Raw genomic sequence first — 25,552 nt, forward strand, 5'->3', positions numbered from 1 at the left:
ATTTATTCTATAATTTTAGTCACCACTGTCGTCCACCACTTTTTTTTTTAACATAATGAATTACAAGAAAAAAATAATGCTATAATTATTTATTCCTAATGAAAATTGCCTAAATTAAGCTGCAAATTCTCATTAAATAGTTAAATCGTGACAGGGAGAGTGAACTTTAAAGTGATACACAAGTATGCAGTTCTGCACAATGATTACTTTTATTTAGCTTGAGCTAAATCTTAAATACTTGCACTCCTACGCTGTGGTGGTGAAAACGGATCTGATCGCTATCTCCGCTTTTGGTCAAGTGTAGGCAGCACTGTTAACGCCATTGGGTATTCCCGTAGCATTTACGCAGTGCGGATTGTACGTACGCAAACGGCGTACATCAACACACTGACAACGTGTTATGGAGCAATAAACGGCGTGAGTTTGTAATGAGAATTCCGCTCCTTCCGCAAGGATCGACATTGTGGTCATTCAATTAAACCCACACGGACTCAAAACAGAAACCCACGCAGCGTGTATTTCCCGTCTTGCAGCTCGTTTGAAGCTGTGCTGTGCAGAAGGTAAGCGGGGGCTGAGGTTCAGAGCCGGAGATGGGGCTCATATGGGCCAGGAGCCCGCAGCACATCGTAATAACCATATATGGATTTGAACCAGGTCTTCTGCCTTTCGGTTGATGATAGCAGTCACAATCGGAGACAAGAGTTGCGAACTGCGTACAATAACGGTGTGATATACATTTAGCTTATCCCTTATAATCCCTTTGTATTTGTTTTTTGAGTGGGCCAGCGGGGTTGTGTTATTACTGTGCAACTATTTTCTCACTGGAGATATTATATAGCGTAATAACGTTGGAACACATTTGAGTTACAGTATTAATTGTATGCAGTATTATAGATAACACAATAATTCACAGTGTAACTGTGACTTCAACATATTCATTCAATGATTCAATATGCTTTACAAAAAGAATACTCAACTGCATATCATACAGTCTTCTCTTTAATGTCTTTTAGGATCCTTGTGCAAACAGAGTGGATCCTGGAGTTTGCAGACAAAAAGTGAAGCAGCTGTTAAAGCACAAAGCCTAAACATGGTGAGGCTAGAGCTGGACCAGGTGGTGATGAGGAGGATGAAGGAGGACGACATTGAGATGGTCAAAGCTCTCATTAAGGTTTGTTTAGCAGCCTTCTTTGCATTGAAAGTCCATATTCAACTTTTGCAGGTAAGATCTTTTAACTTGCATCTTTTTAAAATTCTTTTATTTTATTTGTTTTGTTTTTTTTTTCTCCAGGAGGGCTGCGAGGGCACAGAGAATCGTCTCATCCTCCACATCCTCACTCGTCCGCTCTGCCTTTTCATCTTGGCTGTTCTGTCCTCCATCCTACGTTGCCTTGTTCACTCTTTTATCCTGGCGCTTGCTATTCCTGTCTTCCTGCTGATTGTCTTTCTTAAGATCACCATGCCACGGTCAACAGGGGTTCTGGGCAGCAGCCGTCCCTACTGGGACTATGTGGGCAGCAGCTACAGAGGGACCCAAGATGAGACACTGCAGAATCCATATAGCAGGATCAGTGGAAAGACCCCAGGAACAAAAAAGGTTTGTCTACTGGTTTGCTGAAAGTAAATCGTTCATACTTCATTCTTGTTACTAAATATTGCAATCTTTTTTCAGCCAAGGCGGAGAATTGGCTCCAAAGACAAAGACAAGGAGATGTCATCAGAGAAGATCACCCCAGAGAGGGAACAGGCAGCAGGTCAGGTGTGGGTGGCAGACTGCGAGGGGGAGATTGTGGGCTGCATCTTCCGAGAGAGTGACAAGCGAGCGGGCATCAGCAGGATCTGCAGGTTGGTGACGGGCTCCTGGTACCGCAGGGAGGGTCTGGGCCGGCTGCTTGTCCAGAGTCTGGAGCAGAGAGAGTGGGAAAACGGAGCGCACAGAGTGTATGCACACATCCCTTATCCATCCAAGGTGGGGGAAGCCTTCTTCAGAAAAGTGGGCTATCGGCAGCTGGAGGATAGGACTAATGAAGAGGACGATGATGAGCTGAAGAAAGAGACTCCAGAGAGAGGTTTTATGGGATACCCCCTCACTAAGGTGTTCTATAAAGACTTGTGAGTGAGTGATGTTGGACTGGGGACCTACAGTAAGTGAAAATGCTGGATTTCCCCTGAGTGTGACAATGTCATTGCTGCAGCATGTTTAGTTATTTAAGTTAATTTATCTAATTTTGTGTTATTTATTCCCTTATTTATTTATTATATGAGTCGATGTGCTTGTTAAAGTACTTCTATCACTCTTTCATCTGATATTAAATCTTATTTTTATTTTCTCAGTATTTAATAATGCAAAAACATTTTGATGCTGAACTTTAAACATACATAACAAATAAAAATATTTCAGTAAAACGTGTTTTCTAAACTTTGTGTATGTATGGTTCCTTTCTCAAACTTTTAAGCACAGCTGCCAGTAAGAGTGTGATTGAATGCATCTGTATGTGTGTGAAACTATACAGATGTGTAGGTGTTTGTACAGTTACTGTATAGGAAGTATGTGTGGTTTATGTGAATATGCAGAATTAATCCGCTTTTATCTCTGCGCTTCTTGCCTGTCATTGCTCACCTTCGTATACAGTTTGTGACTCAATGAGTCTGCAAAACAAACGTGTTCTCATTTACTTGCTCCTTGTAGTTTTCATATTAAATGTTGAGGTATAAATGACTATTAGAGGTGCACATTATGCTTTTTTCTACTGTTGTTGCCCCTAATTTTTATGTTAATTGAACAAATAATTGAATGGAATTACTTTATTCTGTTCTATAAAGTTAAAATTAGACAAAGTCTTCATTTTCTGCCTCTCAAATATGTTTTTTTTCAACTACATCACAGTCAAAATAGGTCACTTTAAAAATTCATTGATTATAAACTCGCTACATGCACTAGTGCACATGAGGTCATGTTGACTAATTTGTTAGAAATAATTGTTGCACCCCTAAAATATTGCATCATTATTACACAGACTAAAATTAAATGTAATATTATACATTGTTTTAATTTCCATACAGATTCTAACACAGTGCATTTCATATTGTGTGGTTTGCAGGTGACAGTTTATGTGACTTGAGTGGAAATGCACACATCCCCCTGCCTGAGGCTAACCTTAATATGGTTAGCAGCCCTCACGCTTTCCAGAGTGCGGATCACCCCTCCCTGCTAACCTCAGACAGTGTCAGTATAGCATCAACCTGCCACAGATAAACATCACAGGATGTTTGTGCAATGCATATGTGTGTGAGACACCTGATGTAAGGGGGAAAAAGGGTTCTTACTAAACTGCAGAATCATACATGACACAGTAGAAAATTTGCAACTTTTCATTCATTTTAACTAAAAAAAAAAACACCTAGTAATGCAATTATGTTGTTACATGTGTGACAAAGTGTGTGGTCAGGACATTTTCACCTTGTAAAATTACTATTTTTTTACTGACACTTCTCGGTCATAATCAGGTTGTTTCCTCATTACTGTCAAACTGCAGACACCTGTAAGCTGGGCCTCTACCCACCCGATCTGTAGCTATTATTGTTGTTAGGAAACAGATGTGAGTTCACACACTGGAAAGAAAGTCTGTTTGTGACTGTGGTCATATGTGTCTGCACGTTATGGTTGTGTGAGCGTGTGTGCGCATGCATGTGCAGGGTGTGGGCGGGTGGGTTTCGGAAAATATGACTTGGCATTTCTTAAACCCACTTTCTCTCCCCCCTGTACATCTGGTCGTCCCGGACTACTCCTGCACACAAAAACACAGACAGTGCACCAGAAGGGTGGTAGTGCACGTGAGCGTTCATGTGTGACTGAAAGATGACCTTGGTCAACTGCGGTCAAGCCCAGAGAGCTGGGTGGGAAGTGGTTACATATAGTTTGGCATTTGATCAGCCTTTTGAAGTTAAGAGAAGATCCATGCACACCAGATTAAACCTGCAAAGACACTGGGTTTAGTGCACCTTCAGAGTGCAGTACGATAGGAGGTTGCTCTGAGCATGCAGACACATGAATCACTCTAAATTTTGGGGCACCGCACAATCATAGGATAAATTAGATAAATTTGTTCCAGATGATGTATAACATATAGACTGTGTTAATGACATGCTCATATGCATGGGTAACTCACACTCCACGCACACACATGCACGCTGATGAGATGAGCTCCAAAAACAGCCATCCTGGGAAACGGTGAATTCCCCAAACCACAGAGTGCATGAGAGGGTGAGGGGAGTCATGGGAAAGCAGTGCGCCTGCATGCAGTGCCAATGAGCCAGACCTAAAACAGACAGAGCAAAGGAAAGACGAGAGCAAAATAATACACATCCTGATTTGGCACCAGTGGACGGACAGCATCTGATGGTTCAAAGGCTTATGAGTGAGATTCATACACACACTGTGGTCGGTCAGCCGGCTGGCTGGTCTAGCAGACCAATAGGGTGAGGGAGGTCGATTACAGCTCTGCTCCCAGCCTGACACAATTTGGGAAAACCCAGATCAGAGGACAAAGTAAGTGTCAAGGCCTTCGAGGTCTGGGAACGCCTTTGGCTCCACCAAATTTTGGGGCCCTAGGAGCAGGGAGAGTAACTAGGTGGAAATGTTGAATAACAGAGGGGTAAGTGACTTTGTGAATCAAGGTGCGATGGTATCTGGAAGTTTCTACTTAACGATCTGGGAGACCGGATCACCCAGTGTTTGGAAAGTTCTATCCAGCTGGCTCAGCTTATTGACGTCTGTAAAAAACTCCAAAACCTACAAATCACGTCAAACAGTCCTGTCATGTGTGGTCACTTAGATTATTAAGTAAAATCAATAAAACTCCTCCACTACAGTTACTTGATTCTCTTAAACCAATATGAGAAAAAATTCCTTATTCTTTAAAAACAAACAAAACCATGAATCATTTAAAAGGAAAATGTGGCTAATATGTAATCAAATTAGAGATTTGCTTGTTTTGCAGAAAGACAAGTTATCCAACCATCAATTTTCAAACCTTCTTTGAAAAATCTTTCTGTCCAACCAGAAGCTGCCTTTGCCTTTTGCAGGATGTTTATGTTTAGAGGTATAGGTTCTCAGTTCCCTCCCTTTAACCCCCCAACACACACACACACACACACACACACACACACACACACACACACACACACACACACACACACACACACACACACACACACACACTTTCACTCTTTGTCATTTACCTCCATTTAATACCCACGCCCGGCGAGTGACAAAGCAAAGCGCGACTTTTGAAATGATTACAAAGCTAGACAGGTGAGCAAAATGGATCCATTCTTTTTATGTGTTGCATTTTTCTTTCCTTCGTTAAACGTTTGTGCATGTAGCATATGCAAACAACTGTATGAAGAAATATCAGAAAGTTTCTTTAATGACTTTACTGCATTACCATACTTTGATACTAATATAAGTTTTTTTTTTTTTTTTTTTTTTTGGAGGGGGGGATCAAGATTTCAGTATTAATAATTAATAATAATAATAAACAAAAACTCTCGGTTTCACTAAAAGTTGTGAAACTGAGAGTGAAAAAACGGTTTGTAAGTGAATGTTAGCTGAAGTCATACTGTCCATCTTTCACATTTGGTGAACCACAAATTTTACATGCATTTCTTATGCTGATTTCTCATATAAAAAGTTAACTTATGTCATCAATAAAATGTTAAAATAGTAATTTCATGAGATCCTGAGCAGAGTTTACCTCAGATTATACTGCCATAAAAACACGCTTCATACTGAAGACTGTCTTAAAAATGTGTTAAACAAACTTGATAAGTTCAGGTTTATTCTTAAAATATGCTGTGCTATGCTTAGTATTCAAGCTGCCACACATCTTTAACGGACAAAAGGAAACCATATTCAAATTTTCCCAGTGTGCTTTTGCCCAGAAAGAAGTTCATCTTTCATTACAAAAATATGCGCTGGGCAAGGGGCCGGCATGAAACATATCTCTGCTTTGTGGTGAAAAGGAGAGCAGGCCCAGACTCTTTGTCCTTTGACTTTGGACATCTCCGCAATCGCAATGGTTGCCATGTTGAGGTGAGTAATACCTAATTTGATCATTTGATGATCCTATGTTGTCATTTTTAAGTTTTGGTATTTTTCTGCAGTTGCTTTTCCTGCGTCACCTGGGAGCCTTGTGTCCTGGTCTGTGGGGGTATGGAGTTACTGGTGAGAATAAAGTCAGCTACTCCATCACCTGGTTTTGCTCCTGGTCTCCTTGTGCCAACTGCTCATTAAGACTAGCCCAGTTCCTCAACCAGACGCCAAATCTTCGTCTCAGGATCTTTGTCTCGCGCCTTTATTTCTGTGACATGGAGGACAGCCGTGAAAGAGAGGGTCTTAGGATTCTGAAAAAAGCCGGCGTGCACATCACAGTCATGAGTTACAAAGGTGGGGCTCTAAATCTGTGAATATAAGACAGAGATGTAGAAGATTTTAATCTGCATTTATTTCATCCTTTTCACAATCATTTTTTTGCTGTTAATCTTTTTGTTAGACTATTTCTATTGCTGGCAGACCTTTGTGGCACGGAGACTAAGCAAATTCAAGCCCTGGGATGGGCTGCAGCAGAACTCTGTTCGCTTGACAAGAAAACTCAACCGCATCCTCCAGGTAAGACGTTTAACACACAACATATTTTCCTTCAAGCACGCTAATCCAATAATATATTTGAATCTATTATAATGGTATGTTCTTATTTCTCTCTCAGCCCTGTGAGACAGAAGATTTAAGAGACGCCTTCAAGCTTCTTGGACTGTAAAACATACCTCTGACCTCACCCAGTGTTACCAATAAAGTTAAAGAGAAACAGATATCCCAATATTGGTCCAGCACTACAATGGCAAAACTGAGAATGACAATAACTGTGAAAAAATTGCTTTCGATTTGTGGCAAAGCTTATAATGTTAGGTAGCTGCTTCCTGCTGTTTCTGTAGCAATGCAATACTGTAAAATAAAATAACAAACGATGAAATATTATTGTGGTTTTTCATGTTAAGATCAATTATCAGCTTAGAACTAGCTTGTTAGCTATCCCTGTGGTTTCCAGTGGTAATTTTTGTAAAATGTTGTTTTACAAATTTCCACCAATACCAGTTCTGATTGGTAGCTCGTTAAGTTTAATGACATAGAAACAAAGTTAAATGTCTGTCTTCTTGCTTTAATGACTATATTATTATTTGCACATGTTTTATTATTGCACGTTACGTCAGTCTTTATTGTTTTTAATTGTTTTATTTTAATTGCTACTGACAAACCAAAGTTAAAAATGACACCTGCTGGATACTGTAGTTAGTGATGTCAATTAACTGGCCCCCTATGCTGAACATGTTGTTCATAAGATCCCCTTACTCCATTGGCCCCTAGGCCCGAGTCCTAGACCCGTTCAGTAATTTGTTGATGCCATAAATTAACCTATTAACCCTTTTAATGCAAAACCACTGAAAAACACTTCTAGAAGCACAGCAGGGGGAAAGGAATGTGGCGCAGAGTCACCCTGTTGTGCGCTAATACACGTTCTATTACGGTCACGCGGCCGTTAACGCTGAATGGACAACTCACCGTCACCACAGCGAGCGTGCTTAATAAAAGTCAAGATGGCGACGGACGGTCAGGTCGAGTACGAATCCGTCCTCTGTGTTAAACCAGAAGTCAACGTATACCGAATCCCACCGAGAGCATCTAACCGGGCAATCAGGTGAGGAGTGGGAGGAGATTTTCTGACCCAGCATCCTCAAGCTGCGGCCGTTAGGAGCTGTAGCCTCACATAACGGCGGTTGTAGCTCGCGTGCTGGTTGTTGTTGTTGTGTTATGTGTTAGCAAGGTCATAACGGAAGAAAATAATAATACAAAAAAAAAACAAAAAAAAAATGAAACTGAAGATGAAGATGAAACCGCACCATGTTAGCTAATGGGATTTGAATAGGATACATAAGATTTAGGTCGTACTCAATATATCAAGGTTAGTTATATACACCATCTTTCGCAGTTTAAGAAGTTAATTTGGTAAAATGAAAAGCAGTTTAGAAGCTAGCAAAAATTCTTGCTCAAGGACACTTTAGCAGGACTCCTCGATGTCATAGGGGTTGTTTGGATGCCCCAACTTAAACAGTGTGGCCACAGCATCCATTATCATGTCATCAGGTTACCACGCTGGGCTGAGGGTTTATTAAAACGCAGACAATGAATTATTTATCCAAATTTTAATCGGTTGTCCCTCAGTTTGGCCTGCTTTAGCTGCCTTTTTTTCAGAATTTACACCCACCAAACAGTAGCATATCCCTGAGTCCCATGAGCCACATGATTAGATGACCAGTGACCACAGTGAGTAAGGATGCTGATGTAACATTTCAGTTTAATGTCTCAGTGAAATGCCTGACTGATGCCTTAATCATTCAGACAAAGGAGTGGACAGAGACTAAGAGGGACAAAACAACACCTTAACTGTCAGCATCAGTCTAAACAAACTATTTCCTTGCATCACACTCACTGCCTGCATGTGTCTTAGGGCTGCCGACTGGAAACTGGATGCTCCTGACTGGACGGGACGCATGCGTGTTACTGCCCGAGGCAAAGTGGTGTATGTGAAATTGGAGGACAAAATCTCTGGTGAGGAAAAATGCAGACAAGACAGTGCTGTTGTTTACTACCACTGCTGTAAATCATTTTACTGTGTAGACTTCTGTATACCACCCATCTCTGTTAGTCATCTATTCCAAGGTGACCCAGCCTGAACCAAAGCAACTTTTAGCAGCTCTTTTTAATCTGATATATAATATACATATACATAGTCTTAATCTTGTTATGTCATTACAGAGGTTTCTTAGTTATATTTTGGCTTTAACTTTTGTACATTTTTTCGATTTAGCTCTCTCCCTCACTTACTCTGTACTAATCCACAGGGGAGCTGTTTGCCCAGGCACCAGTGGATGAGTACCCTGGCACTGCAGTGGAAACCGTCAGTGACTCAAGCCGTTACTTTGTGCTTCGCATTCAAGATGACAGTGGTGAGTAAAGTGTTTATTGTGAAGTTATAAATATATTTTAACTGTGCTCATAATTTTAGAAGATAATATGTTTGAACGTGGTGCGTGTAAACAAGCATAACACTGCATTTTCCAGGGTTCGTGCACAGCTTTTCTATAACATTCCTGTATGGAAAAAACAAACGAGTAAAGGGGAAAATATTTGTGTTTCCAAACTGTCACCCCTTTTCGGTTTTCTGTAATACTAAATTCAAAATTTCTACTAAAGGATTGATTCAAAATAACAATAAACAGCAAGTCAAGAAGCAGAGTGTGCAGCAAAACACACACTCTTTCCAGTCTTTCAGTCTATACATAATAGCCTACAAAACATTGTCCGTGTATTTGCTGTGCCTAGCAACACAAACGAGCAAGTCGACACATCTTTATAGACAGGTTTCTGTGCAATGTCATTACAGACGTTTGTGCACAACTAGGGGGTAGAAAGCAGAGCTCATCTCAATTTACTTGGCAATCACAAGTTTGTAAACAGACATAGTTATTATCTGACAAAAAAGATGTATGGAGGTTGTTCAATATTCAAGGGGGGGATCACAAAGGTTCTGGATTCAGGCCAGTCAAAGGTTCTACTAGTCCAAAAGGCCTCAAAATCTCTGCAGTTTTGACTTCATAATTCAGAACTCTTTCCGTGCATCATGAAAATGGATCTCTAGTAGCTGCACAGAGAACATAGTTACATGCATTTAAGGATCTGTGTGTATATATTCTGTCCTTTGCATAAACTGCACTCCTCAATTACACATATCTAGAATAGAATAGAAATACTTTATTAATCCCTTTGGAGAGTCCTCAGGGAAATTTGGGTCATGTCAGGCCATGCAGCTACTCAGTTTGAAATATTTAACCGTTCAAAAACAAAACCAATGTCAGAAATCTGCTAAGATTATTAAAAAATATTATCAGCTGCCATCTTCCATAAGTCCAGTTAAATATCATTTAATAATTTAGTTAATTAATTATTGAGTCAACAGAACGTTGTAAATGATGAAAATTTGAGTTTATTAAAACAGTCTCATGACTGCCAACCAGTTTTGCGTCTTGGATGTGTGCATGTTCAGTAATGTTTCTGAACAAGAAATTCATCTATACCTTAACAACAGAATACATCAACTAGCAGTAACTCCCAAAAGTATCTAAGAGTTTGCAAAAGCTGCAGATATTTATAGTGTTATAAATGTTAAGACATGCTGCATCCTGTCTGATCGTAAGTAAAAATGCATTTTTCTTTTAACTTTCTCTTTTGACTATGTAAGTATAACTAAAATCGCCTAACAGAGCTAGTTTTTAAGTTAGCTACATGACGATTTTGTCGAATGATGCTGTGGTTTGAGCAACAGTTATAATAAGCTTTACATGACCACAGGCTGACACGTAATATTAAAGGGCTGATTTTCAGTCACAGTTTCTGATCCGGTTATCAGTCTGACAAAAGAAACAGCAACAAATGCAAGTGATTTGAGTTTTATTGGGAATTCGGCTGCAAAAATCTGGAAGTTTGGAGACTGTGCAGAACACCTAATCCGATTAGAGACTAATAAATACTGAAGTTTCTAAACCTCAAACCTCCTGAAACATTCAGCCTGATGTGTTTTTCTGATAAGATTGTGCAGCTCAATATACCAACCTTGTTTGAAAATTTAGGTAATGCAGTGAGGTAATAATCAGAAACTACACACTGTTTTGTTCTTGAGGACATCCTACTCCTGTGGTTAAAACTGAAAAGGCTTTTCCAATTTCTTATTTAGATGTGTTAGGTAGAGCTACATTAATGGAAATTAATTCATGTTAGTTCCTCTTCCTCTTTAGCAGACATGCTGCTGCTCTTTCCTGTTGCTTACTGAAGCGTTGCAGCTCACATGAAGGGCTGTGCATTCAACTTGACTGGGTTTGATGTTAATTGTATGACACACAGTTCCCAAGGCAAACATCCTCTGGCAAATATTTGGCAACATAAAACCTTACTTAATCGTAAGTTTACAGCTGAACTTTAAGGCAATTACATTCAAAGTTAACATCTAGTTATTGGTGCTCAAATGTTAGATAATATTTTCAAAGTCTTCAGAGATGTCAGGAAGTTTGCGTCTGGTTTCCATTAAACAATATGAGCGAAGTGAAGATTTTCTATGAAGGACATTTGACCTAGTATCCGTTGCAATAGACATGCTTATCTTGTTTTTTCTGTGTTTATTCTTTTCAAAGGGCGCAAGGCCTTTATAGGAATTGGATTTGGAGACCGAGGTGATGCGTTTGACTTCAACGTTGCACTTCAGGACCACTTTAAGTATGCAGCTGCTCCACACTGCATTATTAGTTGTAACGGTTGTAGTCATGAATGTTTTTGGGTATCTTCAGTTATCTCTGATCTGTCTTGTTTTGTCTTCCTCTCATGTTTTCTCCAGGTGGGTAAAACAAGAAACTGAATTCCGTAAGCAGGCTCAAGCTCCAGATACCACTCCTAAACTGGACCTGGGCTTCAAGGAGGGACAAACGATTACTCTTAATATTGGGGTACCTTATTTTTGGCAAGAGATTGAATGTTGAAATTGCCTTTAAATGAGTGCACAGCTTTTTCAAAGCAGTATTATACTGTAGAGATATGCCCCACTAGAGCTTAGGTGTTTTGAAGATTGTTCAAATTATCAGATTTTCTTTATCTTTTGATGTATTTAAAATCAATAATGCTGTTTTAATTCACAATTAGTGCAATGCTTTGAAAAATCTTTCATTCTTTCTGCTGTCACACTTCTTAACTCTGGCAGCAGTCATTTTAAATTACTTTTATTTTCTCTTTATTTTAGCTGAGCTAACAGGCGTCTTTTTTGCCTGTTTTGGTGTTTATTGTTTTATTGTTGATTATTTAATGTATTTTTTTTGTCATGGACCTCATGAGTACTGTGTACTGATTATGTCTGACACATTGCACTTTAAATGCTGACTGGTGTCTCTGTTAGGCTGCAAATAAATTGCCCGTATGGGATAAATGAAGTTTTCTGAGTCTAAATCTAAGTCTGAAACTAAAATATCTGCTATATTGTATGTATCTCACTCACACTCAGTTTTATTTCTCTTGTCTGTTCTCATCTAGCAATCAAAGAAAAAGGACAGGTCTCGCCCACAGAGTTCAGGAGGCCTCGGACTCCTTCCTCCTCCCCCTGGGGGCAAGCTAGCCCCACCTCCTTCATCCAGATCTACTAATCATAACACACAGCCATCAACAGCTGGAAGTGACTCTGGTAGGTAATAGTAATCACCATGAACTTATGTTAAATAAAAAAAATCATTTGATTTTATATATTTAATTCATTCATCTTTGTGTTCCTACAATCAACTCCAACTCCACTTTATTTATATTGCACTTTCAAAAAAACACAGTTGACCAAAGTGCTTCACACCAAATAAAAACAATAAAATAGTCACAAACTGTTATCCTCAGCAAATGTATTATTACTGGAATAGTAAACACTGACAAGCCTTGTTTTTTTTTTTTTTTTTTTAAATTTTTTTTATGAATCAGGGCTCTAGAGTACGACCATCTTGGTCACACATGCAATCAGAATCAGAGTGCAACTAGCTTTTTTTCTTAGTCATACCGGTGTGGGTCTGAGTGAAGGACTTTTATTATATCTGAATGTCTGTCTGTGTATTCTTTGTACACTCCCTCCGTTGTTCGCTCAGGGAAGAATAACACTGTGATAAAGGGAAGAGGTGGGTCTTCACCTCTGATCAGCTGCGGTCCACAGTTGTACACCATGTTGTGTGTTGGTTTGAAATGAAGACCGACTCGCATTAGACATTCGGTACGGCAAAGAACGACACTGACGAGAATCGCGGAAACTGGAATAACTTATAAAACGTGCAATATGCTCATATGAGGTTGTTATTAGCCTCACTAATTTAAGAGTTGTTTCACCGTGCCTGAGTAAAATAAGCCAGAAGTCTGCTGCAGTCTCCCGTCTGTGTGATGTCACTAGAACTGACCGGGATCTCCCTGGATGTCTTCCCCAGACTTTCAGCTTCAAACTTCAAAAGACAGTCCTTAAAATGTATTTGAATGAGATGCTGAGAGCGACCCTGTAAAAATCAAGGTGCACCTAAATTTTTTGCTGGTGCACCCAAATTAAAAAGTTAGGAGCACAAGTGCAACCAATGCTAAAAGTTAGTCTGAGCCCTTTGAATAATTGTAATTATAGAAATGTAATGTCATGTAAATGTAATTATATTTTACCTGCCATGCATAGCATGAAGCTTAACTTCTTCCAGGAAGGTTGACGTAGGCTGGAGCTTGCAGATATCTGCAGCTGTTTAAATTACTGCAGGACATGAAACGAGATCTGGCTTTAACACCACAGAAGTCATACCGAATGAAAGTTCACCTACATGGTCTATATGAAGCAGAGGAAGCTTCTGTCAGCACTGAAAGCTTGTATTTCCTCGTCCCAGCTGGGGTGTTTCCACTTGACCACTTGCATCCACAATCTTTATAGTAGACGTGGTGAGTGTGATGTTATGCTGCTCTACAGGAGTACCAGCTAGAACTATAATAAATGCTGGAACTTTCCTTGACCATTTATGGTTGCATGTGTCCTCTACGGCCTCCATAATGGCCGGTTTAACTCAGCAAACCATATAGTTTATCTTTCAGTTTCATGTGCTAAGACTTAGAGATGCGTTTCTCTGAGATTTTAATGCCATCTGAATATAATTAATATAAAGAAAATTTGGGTTGTGACTTTCAGACATTTGAAGAACTCAACAGAACTCTTCGGTTACAAAGCACAACTTGTAAAATCTATTTCTTTACCATCTTCTGCTTTTTATTTCTAACCACCAGGTTGTTTGCTCGATCTGGACTCCAGCAACTCCAACTCAGTGACTCCATCCCAGCCCACCTCCACAGCCAGCTCTGACCTGTGGGGAGATTTTGACTCTGTACCTCAGAAGTGAGGAGAGATTAATTGTGCTTTTCTCGGTCTTCTTTCTCAGTAAATTTATGCAGCACTTTTTTGAAAATTTATTTTTCCCCATTCTGGGGCCCTGTATCTCTCCCTGCCAAGCAGGGTAAAAGCTCTCTTGTTTTATTTGGGTCTGAATTCTGCATAGCTCAGTCTTAACAAGACACATTAAAAGAGCAGGCCATCTCTGCAAGACTGCATCTTCATCGTTTCCCTACTACCTTCTAGTTTTCAGTTTTAGTTTTTTAATGACCCCCTTCCTCCTTATCATGTATTTGCTTATTGCTGTTGTAGATTATGTAACAGAGATATGAAAGGAAGCATAATCATCTCATCAATATTCAATGATGAAATCTGATTAAATATATTAATGAATTAATTCTATGTACAGAGAATATCTATTTTAAATGTGTGTATATATTGTGTCAGTGGTTTCTAATTGTTGTTGTTGGTGTTGCCTCCTTCATGTACTGTAGTTTACGTTTCCCTAAAGTCTCCAGCAGCGGGACTGACTATATGCACTGACTGACAGTTAGGTCTGCTCATGTAGTTAGTAATTAATTAAGCCTACATTTAAGCCAGGGATCATCTTAGATTGAGATTATTGTGATGTTTACCACAAAATGATTTTACTTGAAAGAATCCTGTCAGTCCAAAGCTGGTTTACAGAGCAGTTGGGCTCTTTAGCACTCTCTAGTCACCTCTTGTGGCTGTGCAGCTGTTCAACACAAATTCCAGTAGGGGAGGGGATGTTTGAGTTATGCACATTGTTTTAACTGTAAATCAAGATACATCAAAGTAGAAGTGTTGGATGGGAGATGGTGCTGGCAAAGAAAAGAGGCAACAAGTGCTTTTATCTCTGCCTCAAGGGAAACAGATTTATAATCTGTGTTATATCATCTCCGCTCAATGCGTCTGTTAAAACTCTAACTTGTGAGCCATTTATCATGGGGTCATGACCCCTCTTCTCCTAAATGAAGAGGTCCGTGTTTCTGGATTTTTCCATCCATTTGAAAAAAGCTTCATCTTGATTCTTTATACGACAGGTGATGAAGTCATAGACCTCAACCTCCGCATGTTGTAATGAGTTTACTTGTGAACTTTTATTCCATGTCAAGATGTATTGTTATTTCTGGTATTCTGATGCAGACTAATGCAACATGGAGCTAAGCTAGGCTGTGTTTGCTACAGTGTTATTGTGAAATAATTATGTACCATAACTGAGATTTAACTGACTGTGCACTGATTACAGTGGTAAGTGGTGTGATGATGGATTTTAGCGCACACAGAGATTGTGGAAGTGTTTGTCACTATTTGTTAATTGTCCAAATTATATATGTTTCTCCAAAGTGTTGTTCAAAGTGTAAATGTGTAAGGAAATGAACAAGCAATGAAAAATATATATAAAAAAGACTTAATTAACAACTTTGTCTTTGTTTCTTCATTTCCCTCCATGTAAAAAAGAAACTTATTAATGAATCGCTCACAAACCATTTTATTGGACTGGTTAAGATAGTGCACATATTTTATTTTCAATTAGTACTTTACAAACCAACTTTTTCTCTTACTTTTCTACAATAAAATGAATCAGTGCTACTATGAGCGCATTACTACAGTACTTGAAATAGTAAATGAATCGTAAACCATAGAAGACATGATCTGTGTCCAACATCGCATAGATGAAACAAACACAACAAAATTCACACACAATTAAAAAACTAATACATTAATGTAGATATGACTCATTATTTATGTGTATCTGTAAAATAAAAATAAAAAGACCACCAGGAGCAGAGCTTTGAATTTATGATGGTACAATGCCCCCAAGGCGTGATCTTCCCTGGTTGTCACGTCAACACTCTGGGCAACATCAGGCCTTGTTTGCCCAGGTTTTGGGGTTGCTACGACGACTGAGACAGCGTTTCCTAGTAGATGACCTAGCAATACGTTTGGGCCAGCCGGACAGCTCTCTGCACAGTTCAGCTGTTGGGTGTTAAAGACAGGCAGCTTGTCAGATGCGTGATGAACTGTAGTTCCTATTACAGAATACTTGTTGATACATGAAGATTGTCTCACCTTTCAGATACTCATCCTGTTGGCACACTGTCCTCATACAGATCTCATTGTTTATCACGTAGACACGAGGAAGGCTGCGCCAGAAACAGGATAAAACACGAACATTAACAGGATTGCATTAGAGCAGAAGGATTCAGCCTGGTAGATGTGATCACACCTCTTTCATTAAAATCTCACAAAACTGAGCTTTGCCAGCAGCTGAAAGATTTCTGCCCTCAATCAGTTCAGAGGCACACCAGTTGTAATAAATGTTCAGTAACTGGGAAACTTTCAGATTAAATATCATGCTCTAACACAACTTTGGACCTTCAGAACCCAAATAGATTTTTTATTTATTTATTTTCAAATGCTGGAGCATTATGTACTGAGCCTTGTAATTATGTTCCAGCTATTCCAGCTATAAAACATAGCAGGGTGAGCATGATGGTGTGGGCCTATCTGCAACAATGAAGCAAGGCATTACTGCTAGAACGAGAAAATGTGAAAGAAAACATCTGGGTGTTATCATGAACTCAAACTCAAGAGAAAGCAGTTCATGGAGAAAGACTTAATGTTTTTGAACATGAACTAAGCAGTTTATCTGGAAGCCCATCAATGAGGACTTAACAACTATTTTCAGATCACCTGTAGAGACAAAGGTTGCCAAGACATCTCTTGATGGGCCTGTGGACTGAGTACATCCTGGTGCAGGGATACATCTCCTCCCTACAGTCTGCAGAGACAGCAGATGAATGTTGAAAGTGGATAAATGCCATGGTGTGGCACAAGAACTTTTAAAAAGGATGTTCAGAGGTCATCTCCCAGCATTACTCACTGGCAGGTAAAGCCGTGCCTTCCTCGGCACTCTCTAGAAACAAGGAAAGAAAACAGGATTAGACTGGGAAAACATCCTCCTGCTGACCCGTGCCAGTGACTCACAGCCTGACAGATGTCACTCGTCCTGATCAAAAGTGTGACTTATGAGGAAAAGAGCGTTACCGGTCTGCTGGGCTTGGGCTACAGCTGCGAGTGCTGTGGAACAGAAACCACATGAGGGGAGTGTTTTGCAGTATAAAAATAAACACACAGCGACTCAACCATAATTAAACAAAATGATTTGTGTGTTCTGTTTGGCAGCGTTACCGTGGAAACTGCAGAGGAGCAGGACCACTGGGAGGCTGCCCATTCCTTCAACTTGTAAGAGGTGAACTTTACGAGCTGAAGGAAGGGGAAAAGAGTCAGGATGATTTCACAGAGTAGAACTGCTCAATATCCTCCTTATGCTGTTTATGTTTCCTTTAAGCCCTGCACATGTAAATACTCCTAATATTCTCAGCTCACTGTAATGTTTTCCTTAAGGTTTTGCTTCAGCTAAGAGCACAGATGTGCAGCAGCATGCCTTGCTTTGGGAAGTTATCATCACTATAAAAAAAAGGGGGCCTGATGTCATTTTCCTACATTTATTTAATCAAGTATTTATTGGACAGCTTGTAAACAGCTTGATAAAGTAGCAGTGGAGCACCTAAAGAAAACACATCACCTCTGGAAATGTTTTTCTTCTTTGCCTGACTCCTTGATTCCCTGCTTTCTCTTTCCCCTCCCTCCTCTGTATCATTCCTCTTGTGATGTGTCAGAGTAATTTTGGAGTCCAAAAAGTGAGTCCTCTCAAAAGAATGTGTTTTCTGTACCCGGTTTGAGTGCCCCCTCCACCCCTCCCCTGTTACAGTTGCACATTCTTTCCCAGCTTTCTTTTCAGAGAACATGTCGCTGCTTTCCAACCATACCATCATTGCTAGTCACTCTGTGCATGAAGTTATTCTTTCCTCAAATCTTTGCTTGCTTTCATCGCCAGAGTCATAATTTGTAATTACTCATCAGAAAATTGTGCATCTTCCAGATTTAGTTGGTGCATGTCTCTGTTGATTTGTGTAAGACTGTTTATCTGCTTGTACTTGCTCAACACTGCAGCAAACCACACATTACATAACTTACATCAGTTAACCTTCCAAGCATTCTCCAATAACCTGCCTATACATCTAATCAGTAGGACGTATCCTTCAGACGGTGTCATTGGTTTTAAGTAATCTTCATCTACAGATGTTCCTGTGTGTGTTTCCTACAGAATGTGCAAAAATCAGGTGAAAAATAATCAGCTTGTACTCACAACTTTTGCTGTCGTCCACAACTGCTTTAGTTTTACGAATCTTTTGTCTTCTCTTCTTTCCCCTCCTTCCATCTCCTGCACCCTCCTCCTTCTCTTCCTTCTCCTCCTCCTTTCCTCCTTCCCATCACAGTTTTCATGTTTTTCACCATTTTCCTGCTCCAGCTCTCATACCCTTTTTTTTTTAGAGAGCTGATGCTTTAATAAATATACCAAGTAATTTATCAGTTTATTGCCCACAAATTGTAATAAAATTAAAATAATTAAAACATGTTGTGTGGTGACCAATCCCCGCCTTGAAACTCTGTCGCTCTGCAGGGTGTGCAAATTTCTTACAGGACTTATTTATGTTTGAGCTTGTGTAAACAATGTTAGGGAGAAGGATATAATAGATTTGCACTTTGCATCATCTAGTTTTATATCCAGTTATGTTGATTTGTGCTGTCCTTCTGAGCTCTCTTATCACCACGCTTTACCAATTAGTCAAAAAAAAATCAAACTTGTGCAGCGCACACACCTCGCAATAGGTTGTTCTTTAAGTAAATAAAATAAACTCTCCTCATGCTGCTTTGTCTGTACAAAGTGGAGATCAATTTCAGCTGTTTATCCATCTTCAGTTCATGCAACTAAAATATATTCTCTTTAAAAACTAAATAATCATGTGCCTCAAAATAGCCTTTTGTAATACTAATGGACAAACAGCAGGTGGAGCAATGCACACAGAAAGAAATTCAGTTGTGGAGAAAAACCAGCGACACCTCAAAGCCTTGTATATCCCAGAGTTTGAGATTTATTATGATTTTTGATCCATTCAAAAAGGGCTTTCTGCATGGAGCATGAGAACCCATTACAATGGTCATTACAATGTGTCTAAGTGTGCACATTTGTTAACCTGCAGAAAATGTTTAGAAACAAACCTCCATACGCCAAGTAATTGATGTCACATTGTATTTATTTATTTATTTTTTTAATTTCTTGTTTCCATATAAGGACTAGACCTTTTTCTGGTTTCTGTGGTCCCAAGGGACAATAGGGTGTTTAAATAAATGCAGCACTATTAAAAAACTACTATTAATTGATCAACTGATGGAAAATACAAATCAGCTTTGTGACTTGTGGAGCAACAATCAGTCAGTTACACCCAAGGAAAACCTGACCAGATTTAGTCAACCTTTTGTTGTGTGTATGTGTATGTGTATGTGTATGTGTGTGTGTTACAATCAAAGAGCTCATAACAGCAAAGAGGAAATGTAACCTGTGATTTATTATAACTTCCTTTAGGTTTAAGTAACAAAGTCTTGTTCTCATTATGTCGATTATACTTGAGTTTGTTCCTGTTTTAGGTTTAGCTAGTGTTTGCTCAATATTTGACTTCCTGTTTTCTTTAGGCAAGGCAAGGCAAATTTATTTGTATAGCACATTTCATGTACAAGACTATTCAAAGTGCTTTACATAAAACACTAAAAGCATTACAGCGGGGTGCAGGAAGCAATAAAAAGTGCATTTAAAAAACAAACTTTCAAAGAAATTAAATAAAAACAGAAAGAAAAAGCTAATATAAAATAGATAAAATGCAAGAAATAAAGTTCCAGTGTGGGGAAAAATGGAATTAAAACATGATCAAGTTTAAAAATGCAGATTTGGACCTCTGAATAAAAAAAATATTGAAATGCAGCAGAGAACAGGTGGGTCTTTGACTTGGATTTAAATAAACCGAGTGTTTCAGCTGATCTGAGGCTTTCTGGGGGTTTGTTCCAGACATGTGAAGCATAGAAGCTGAATGCAGATTCTCCATGTCTGGTTCTGACTTTGGGAACTGATAAGAAACTGGATCCAGATGACCTGAGGGTTCTGGCAAGTTCATACTGGGTCAAGAGGTCAGTGATGTATTTTGATCCTAAACCATTCAGAGCTTTATAGGCCAGCAGTGAACTTTAAAGTATGTTCTCTGATGAACAGGCAGCGAGTGTAAAGACCTCAGAGCTGGACTGATGTGGTCCACTTTCTTGGTCTTAGTGAGGACTCGAGCAGCAGAGTTCTGAATAAGCTGCTCGAGTCTAATTGATTTTTTAGGTAGACCTGTGAAGATATTGTTAAAATAATCAAGCCAATGAAAGATGAAAGCATGGACTAGTTTTTCCAGGTCCTGCTGACACATCAGATCTTTTACTCTTGATATATATTCTTAAGGTGATTGTAGGCTGACTTTGTGATTCCCTTGTGTTTTTTAAAGTTTAGGTCTGAGCCTATCAATATACTCTGAATTCTAGCCTCGTTGGTGGCTTGTTAAAATACTTCTGTCTTGTCACAATGATACATAGAGGCAATATCATACATAAATAACATTAGTGGGACATTATAGCATCATAATAACAAAATATATTTCCATTACAAACTGCAAACAGACTCTTGTACCTCATTTTTATTTACACAAATCTCAGTACATATGGTCTAGTGCCAGTTTAAAAATAGTGGCAGCTTGGAAATGTGGGAAGAATTTATTTTCTTTCCTTTGTAAAAGATGATCCAGTGTTTCCCATGCTGAAGGAGATAATAACAGAAGCACCTTTCATTAGTTTTAAGAGAATTTAAACATATCTTATCTTGACTGCTAGTTAGACACCTTTAGGCCATTTCACTCAGTTAAAATAAACGTTTGATCAGATCCCTGATCTTAGTTTCCAGTCATTGCACCTGTTATTGATTCATTATTAGCTCCCTTTGTATTCATTTTTTGCTCATTTGCCAGATCATTGAGTGAATCTTTCTGTCAGTTGCTCTTAGCTTCATGTTCAATGTCCTGTTGTCCCATTTATTTGGATCTACTCTTCTCTCTGGATGTATTGTATTTAGTGGTCAATTTATTTCTTGTATTATTCCTTTCTTTATCATCAACAAGTTTATTAAAGCATATTTTGTGCACCATGGACCTCCCTCTTGTTTCTGAGTCCTGCATTTGCATCCTCTCCTCTTCACCCCCTGACAATAACTTCCTTACTTATTTCTATTAGCGGGTTTGACATGTTGTTATAACATGAAAATTCTCAGGTGACAATTGAACCATGTAGATTCTAAGATGGTTTCTTATCCATGATAAGCAGGATAAGGTTCTCTGTCACCAACTAAGGCCTTTTGAATTTTTCTAATCATAGCATAAAATTCTATCATCAGTTACCTTTAAATTGATACATAAGCCCAGCAGTGGTGGCAGAAACTTGTTAAGTTCATTCAAAGACATTTTTTGTATTCTCATAATCAGCTTGCGTAAGCTGTCCTTCAAATATCCCAGCTAGCAATCTAGGCTAAGATGAAATTGACTATCAAGGCCACAGTTTCTGACCCTGTGTCCCCAAGGCCCTTTGTGTTGAAAAGATGGCTTTCAGTGGGACCGTTATAGCTGCTATGAAGGGAAACCTGACACTGCATTGGCTTCCATGGACTTGACTAATATAAATATTGCCACACATACCCATAAAGTTACAGACAGCAATACTCTCACTGGTTCTCATGGTAGGGCTGGTCAGCTCAAGAGGGACACACTCATCATCCCCTTGACATATCGGGGGTACATGGACCCCAGGGAGAGTGCCCATTGGGGGGGCTCTAACAAGGTCGACTGGGTGAGGCCGATGACAGCTTGACAGATGGTGGCAGCGTAAGCAAAAGAGAGGAGCCAGGAGGGTTGATCAAACATCAACCTGCCAATTTTGCTCATGTTGTTCCGCATGAGGAGAAAGAAGATCTAAAGTGGGAGGAGATGAAGAAAGTACAGGGAAATGAGAGTGGAGGAAAGAAGTCAGCTGGTGTGACAGTCAGGAAGCTAGAACAGTTAAAGTAAGCATACCAAATAGTAAACACATGGTAATTTCACAGCTTGTTTATTAGTTGGATGGCATTGCATGATGCATGCCAACTCTGCATGCACTCACGACCTCGTTTTCACCCTCAACGCACTCCTCCCTTGATCTTCTTCTCTCCTCCTTCTCTGCATTTCTGATTTTTCATGCACCACTATGTTCCCACTGCGAGATTAGCAGGACAGAAAATGAGCTTTTCCATCAGCACATTGTTGCAATTTGTGACCTAGTATAAAGAACTGGATCCATACGTACCACTAGCCATGCAAATGTGATAATTCCATGTCCATATTCATTTCTATCTGTATCCTTGCCCTCCGTCCTGTTTAAGCAATTAAAGTACTGTAGCTGGGCACTCCCAAGCAGCCAGGTGGCAGAAATATTAGGCTACAATGGTTTAAGTGTTTGGCTTCTTTGAGGAGATAGATTTCATACATGCAGTCTTATAAATTACTAATTTGTTCTACTCTGTGAAAATGCATCTGGCTCTGATATCTGTTTTTAGGCTTCATCTTCACGACAGGTGACCTAGTTTATTATATATCTCTCTAAATATCAGTTTCATCCTGCATGATTTTTCCACCTGCTTTTATTTGAACCTATCATGCATATTAAAATATTATCAACTTTTATTAAGCTAAAGGACTATTTTCTAAAGCTGGAAATAAAACAGGTTCTGTTACAAAATGTATGATTCAACATCACAAGATGTTTTAAGGTCAGAAAGCATCAACTTTTGAGCTGAAGTGCTGCTAGTATGAAAATAGCCTTGCTGACATTACGCATGTAAATCAAGTATCTTGGGTGTCTACACAAGATATCTTGTCACTAGCTTTGCATATGTTTATTGGTCTTGTTTGACTTGAAAGCCCACGCATGAGCTGAGCTACATTTATCCCAATAGGGGATTTTATTGATGACAATTATACTTTCATTTACAAACCCGTTCAAACTCATATCACAAAATAAGTGATAACAAAAGAAACATAAAAAACACTAATCAAATTAAAGTAACTTTGAGCTGAGTAGGTTATAGAGACAAAGTGAGTTTTGAGAAGGGATTTAAAATAGGACGCCATGCTAGTCTGTCTGGGATCATCATGCAGGGTGTCAAAGGTCCCACTCTCCTTTACTGACAAGTCATGATTTAGGAACTGTTAAATAACTCCACTGAAGGATCTCAGACCTTGAGCTGGTTCAGGAAAGGTGAAAAGCTCACATAAATATTTGAGTCATAGCATCCATGTGGTATTTTTTCATCCAGGACAAACCGCATATATTTACATTTGAAGAAAAGCTGACTTCTAGTGATCACATGACCAACTGTGTTTAAATTATAAAAAAGGAAAAAGTGTCCATTAAGGCAGATGGAGAATCATGACAATTCAATATTTTAGCCCTGATCATGACATTTTTCTAACACTTTCTGAGTAGTTCTCATTCCTAAACCTAACCAAATGAAGTCTCGGGTTAAAGCCCAAGGAAGAAATGATAAATTACCTTAGTATCATAATGTTTTTACTGGCTCCGTAAGAAGTGACAAAAGTGTTTTAATAAAGTTTTAACTTGAATGTAACTCAGAAGTGAAACACCAGTTGTCACATATTTAAGAGGTGCCGCTGTCATGCTATACAACCCCACTCCTACAACCTGATGATGATTTTGTGTCTTCATAAAGGAAGCACTTGAGAATGTCTATTCTAATGTGGAAATATGTACGAGTCCAATATAATTCCTGCCACAGTTTATTTTATTTTTGTTCTTTTCTGTTCTTATTGTTTTTAGGTTTCCTTGATTTTTGTTTTACCATTTTTAATGCTAGTGCTGTGCTCATGGGGATCCTCCACACAGGGAGTGATCAGGGGGTGATCATCCTTGTCTGGGTGGGTGGGGGTCCTGCATTGAAGCCTTACGGCTGTGGTGTGTACTCAAGTCTGCCTTGATCAGGATGGTTCCTGTGGCGGCACACTCTGTGACCATGGGTGGGCTGGCTCCTGGTGTGGATGGATCCCCAAGTTATTGTTTCCTCACAGCAGCATCAAGCCAGATGTTTATTTATATCAATTATTTTTACATGAGACAGAAATTAGGGATTAGAGTTTATGTTTGTGTAGCATAGAGAGGAAGGGAGACAGAGTGTGTGTGTGTGTGTGTGTGTGTGTGTGTGTGTGTGTGTGTGTGTGTGTGTGTGTGTGTGTGTGTGTGTGTGTGTGTGTGTGTGTGTGTGTGTGTGAAAGAGAAAAGAATTCAGGTGTGTTTTTAAGTTGCTTTATTATAAAATTTGTGTGTGAAGGCTTGTTTCATCTTTTTTGCATTTTAACACGGACGCATGAAAAGTGCTTTATAAATAAAGTTTGCTTTGATTTGACTTGAAAGACAAAAAGGAAAAGATAATGTGTAAGTAGTCTGTGTGATGTGCAGGATCTTAAATGCACCCCTGCCACAAAGCAACAACTACGACTTTTAGCAATTAGCATCCACACATGAGAATATTTAATGGGCACACAAAGCATTTGTGTCACAGATTGATGGGAGTCAGTGGAGGTTTGTGTTTGCTTCTGTATTCTGAGTATTTAAATTATAGTGTATAGCTTTTGGCATTTTGAAGAGACTGAGACTTATGTTGTCTACTTTTTCTTGTATGTCAGTCATTTTTAAGCTGCAAATTTTCTATAAGCAGTTAAAGACAGAAGATTATTGAACTTTAACTGGTTTAATTTTTTATAGGGCCTAGTGGGGTTTGTCTGGTGTGAACAAACATATTTATTTTGCAACTCTCTTTGAACTGTGCACCTTAAATTCCTCTTGGACATGATGGGGTGTTTCATCAGACTGTGCTGTTACAGGTCAGTGGGCGCCAAGGCAGCCTGCATTTTGCATTTGGAGGTCTGTGGAGTGCTGATAGTAGGGGGAGGTGATGATGTGCAGAGCTGGAGATGAAAAAAATGAGGGTGTAGCTGGACATTTCGGGGCAGGGTGTTTCAGATTATGGTGTTACAGGTCTATGGGTGCCAGGTAGCCTGACTCTTGCATTTGGGAGATGAAGTGCATGCGGTGTAAAATGAAAGCTGTATTAAGGGGGAAGGTCAATTCATGCTCAACCTGAGAGGCAGAATTGTAATATTGGAAGAGTAATGTCCACATTAAACACAAGAACAATAAACTAGTCTGGGGTTGCCCATTATACTAGATGAACTCTTTTGTGCGTCGTCATTTGGCAAGTAAGGCTCCTGGACCGGATGGCTTCCCTGCTGAAATTTATAAGCATTCCTGGTTAATTCCATATTTACCTATTATATTAGTATCAGAATTTTCTACCACATCAAAAAAACCTTCCAATGAATACAACCACTATTAATCTACTCGAACTATATAAAAATCCTGCTCTTCCATCAAGCTACTGTCTGATTTCCGTAACGAAAACA

General features: G+C 39.2%; 4 protein-coding genes across 6 annotated transcripts; 3 read left to right on the forward strand and 1 right to left on the reverse strand.

The window, feature by feature from the left end:
• Nucleotides 1–46: 46 nt before the first annotated feature.
• On the forward strand, nucleotides 47–2,832 carry nat14 (N-acetyltransferase 14 (GCN5-related, putative)). 3 transcript variants are annotated; one of them, XM_041988797.1, is made up of 4 exons: nucleotides 47–724; nucleotides 1,014–1,171; nucleotides 1,292–1,597; nucleotides 1,673–2,832. In XM_041988797.1, exons 1-4 carry the CDS (start codon nucleotides 640–642, stop codon nucleotides 2,114–2,116), a joined length of 993 nt encoding a protein of 330 aa, XP_041844731.1. In that variant the 5' UTR covers nucleotides 47–639; the 3' UTR covers nucleotides 2,117–2,832. The 3 variants fall into 3 exon arrangements, with proteins under 3 accessions (XP_041844731.1, XP_041844733.1, XP_041844732.1); XM_041988799.1 differs by having other exon boundaries at nucleotides 58–560; nucleotides 655–1,171; XM_041988798.1 differs by having other exon boundaries at nucleotides 59–560.
• Nucleotides 2,833–5,242: 2,410 nt separating this feature from the next.
• aicda (activation-induced cytidine deaminase) lies at nucleotides 5,243–7,022 on the forward strand. Its single transcript, XM_041988801.1, has 5 exons — nucleotides 5,243–5,314; nucleotides 5,929–6,094; nucleotides 6,166–6,448; nucleotides 6,555–6,670; nucleotides 6,768–7,022. Exons 1-5 carry the CDS (start codon nucleotides 5,295–5,297, stop codon nucleotides 6,816–6,818), a joined length of 636 nt encoding a protein of 211 aa, XP_041844735.1. The 5' UTR covers nucleotides 5,243–5,294; the 3' UTR covers nucleotides 6,819–7,022.
• Nucleotides 7,023–7,558: 536 nt separating this feature from the next.
• Nucleotides 7,559–15,470, forward strand: LOC121642207 (adaptin ear-binding coat-associated protein 1-like). Its single transcript, XM_041988800.1, has 7 exons — nucleotides 7,559–7,754; nucleotides 8,565–8,665; nucleotides 8,959–9,063; nucleotides 11,302–11,383; nucleotides 11,502–11,610; nucleotides 12,188–12,335; nucleotides 13,934–15,470. The coding sequence occupies exons 1-7, from the start codon at nucleotides 7,606–7,608 to the stop codon at nucleotides 14,044–14,046; spliced, it is 807 nt and encodes a 268-aa protein (XP_041844734.1). The 5' UTR covers nucleotides 7,559–7,605; the 3' UTR covers nucleotides 14,047–15,470.
• Nucleotides 15,471–15,531: 61 nt separating this feature from the next.
• Nucleotides 15,532–18,359, reverse strand: mfap5 (microfibril associated protein 5). Its single transcript, XM_041988234.1, has 7 exons — nucleotides 18,274–18,359; nucleotides 17,253–17,327; nucleotides 17,109–17,141; nucleotides 16,945–16,977; nucleotides 16,755–16,842; nucleotides 16,131–16,204; nucleotides 15,532–16,037 (listed from the first exon to the last, which is right to left on the reverse strand). The coding sequence occupies exons 2-7, from the start codon at nucleotides 17,293–17,295 to the stop codon at nucleotides 15,925–15,927; spliced, it is 384 nt and encodes a 127-aa protein (XP_041844168.1). The 5' UTR covers nucleotides 17,296–17,327; nucleotides 18,274–18,359; the 3' UTR covers nucleotides 15,532–15,924.
• Nucleotides 18,360–25,552: the final 7,193 nt, after the last annotated feature.

The sequence above is a fragment of the Melanotaenia boesemani genome, chromosome 6, assembly GCF_017639745.1.
Source record: "Melanotaenia boesemani isolate fMelBoe1 chromosome 6, fMelBoe1.pri, whole genome shotgun sequence".
Classification (NCBI taxonomy): Eukaryota; Metazoa; Chordata; class Actinopteri; order Atheriniformes; family Melanotaeniidae; genus Melanotaenia; species Melanotaenia boesemani.

Excerpts from the sequence above, each read along its gene's own strand:
- aicda (XM_041988801.1), top strand. The coding sequence starts at position 5,295 with ATGATTACAAAGCTAGACAG. Across the intron at positions 6,095-6,165 it reads GCAATGGTTGCCATGTTGAG|TTGCTTTTCCTGCGTCACCT; the intron begins GTGAGTAATACC and ends ATTTTTCTGCAG. Across the intron at positions 6,671-6,767 it reads AACTCAACCGCATCCTCCAG|CCCTGTGAGACAGAAGATTT; the intron begins GTAAGACGTTTA and ends TTTCTCTCTCAG.
- nat14 (XM_041988797.1), top strand. The coding sequence starts at position 640 with ATGGATTTGAACCAGGTCTTCTGCCTTTCGGTTGATGATAGCAGTCAC. Across the intron at positions 725-1,013 it reads GCGAACTGCGTACAATAACG|GATCCTTGTGCAAACAGAGT; the intron begins GTGTGATATACA and ends AATGTCTTTTAG. Across the intron at positions 1,172-1,291 it reads TGGTCAAAGCTCTCATTAAG|GAGGGCTGCGAGGGCACAGA; the intron begins GTTTGTTTAGCA and ends TTTTTTCTCCAG.
- LOC121642207 (XM_041988800.1), top strand. The coding sequence starts at position 7,606 with ATGGACAACTCACCGTCACCACAGCGAGCGTGCTTAATAAAAGTCAAG. Across the intron at positions 8,666-8,958 it reads ATTGGAGGACAAAATCTCTG|GGGAGCTGTTTGCCCAGGCA; the intron begins GTGAGGAAAAAT and ends ACTAATCCACAG. Across the intron at positions 11,384-11,501 it reads GCACTTCAGGACCACTTTAA|GTGGGTAAAACAAGAAACTG; the intron begins GTATGCAGCTGC and ends TGTTTTCTCCAG.
- mfap5 (XM_041988234.1), bottom strand. The coding sequence starts at position 17,295 with ATGGGCAGCCTCCCAGTGGTCCTGCTCCTCTGCAGTTTCCACG. Across the intron at positions 16,843-16,944 it reads AGGCACGGCTTTACCTGCCA|ACTGTAGGGAGGAGATGTAT; the intron begins GTGAGTAATGCT and ends CTGTCTCTGCAG. Across the intron at positions 16,205-16,754 it reads GGCAACCTTTGTCTCTACAG|CCTTCCTCGTGTCTACGTGA; the intron begins GTGATCTGAAAA and ends TTTCTGGCGCAG.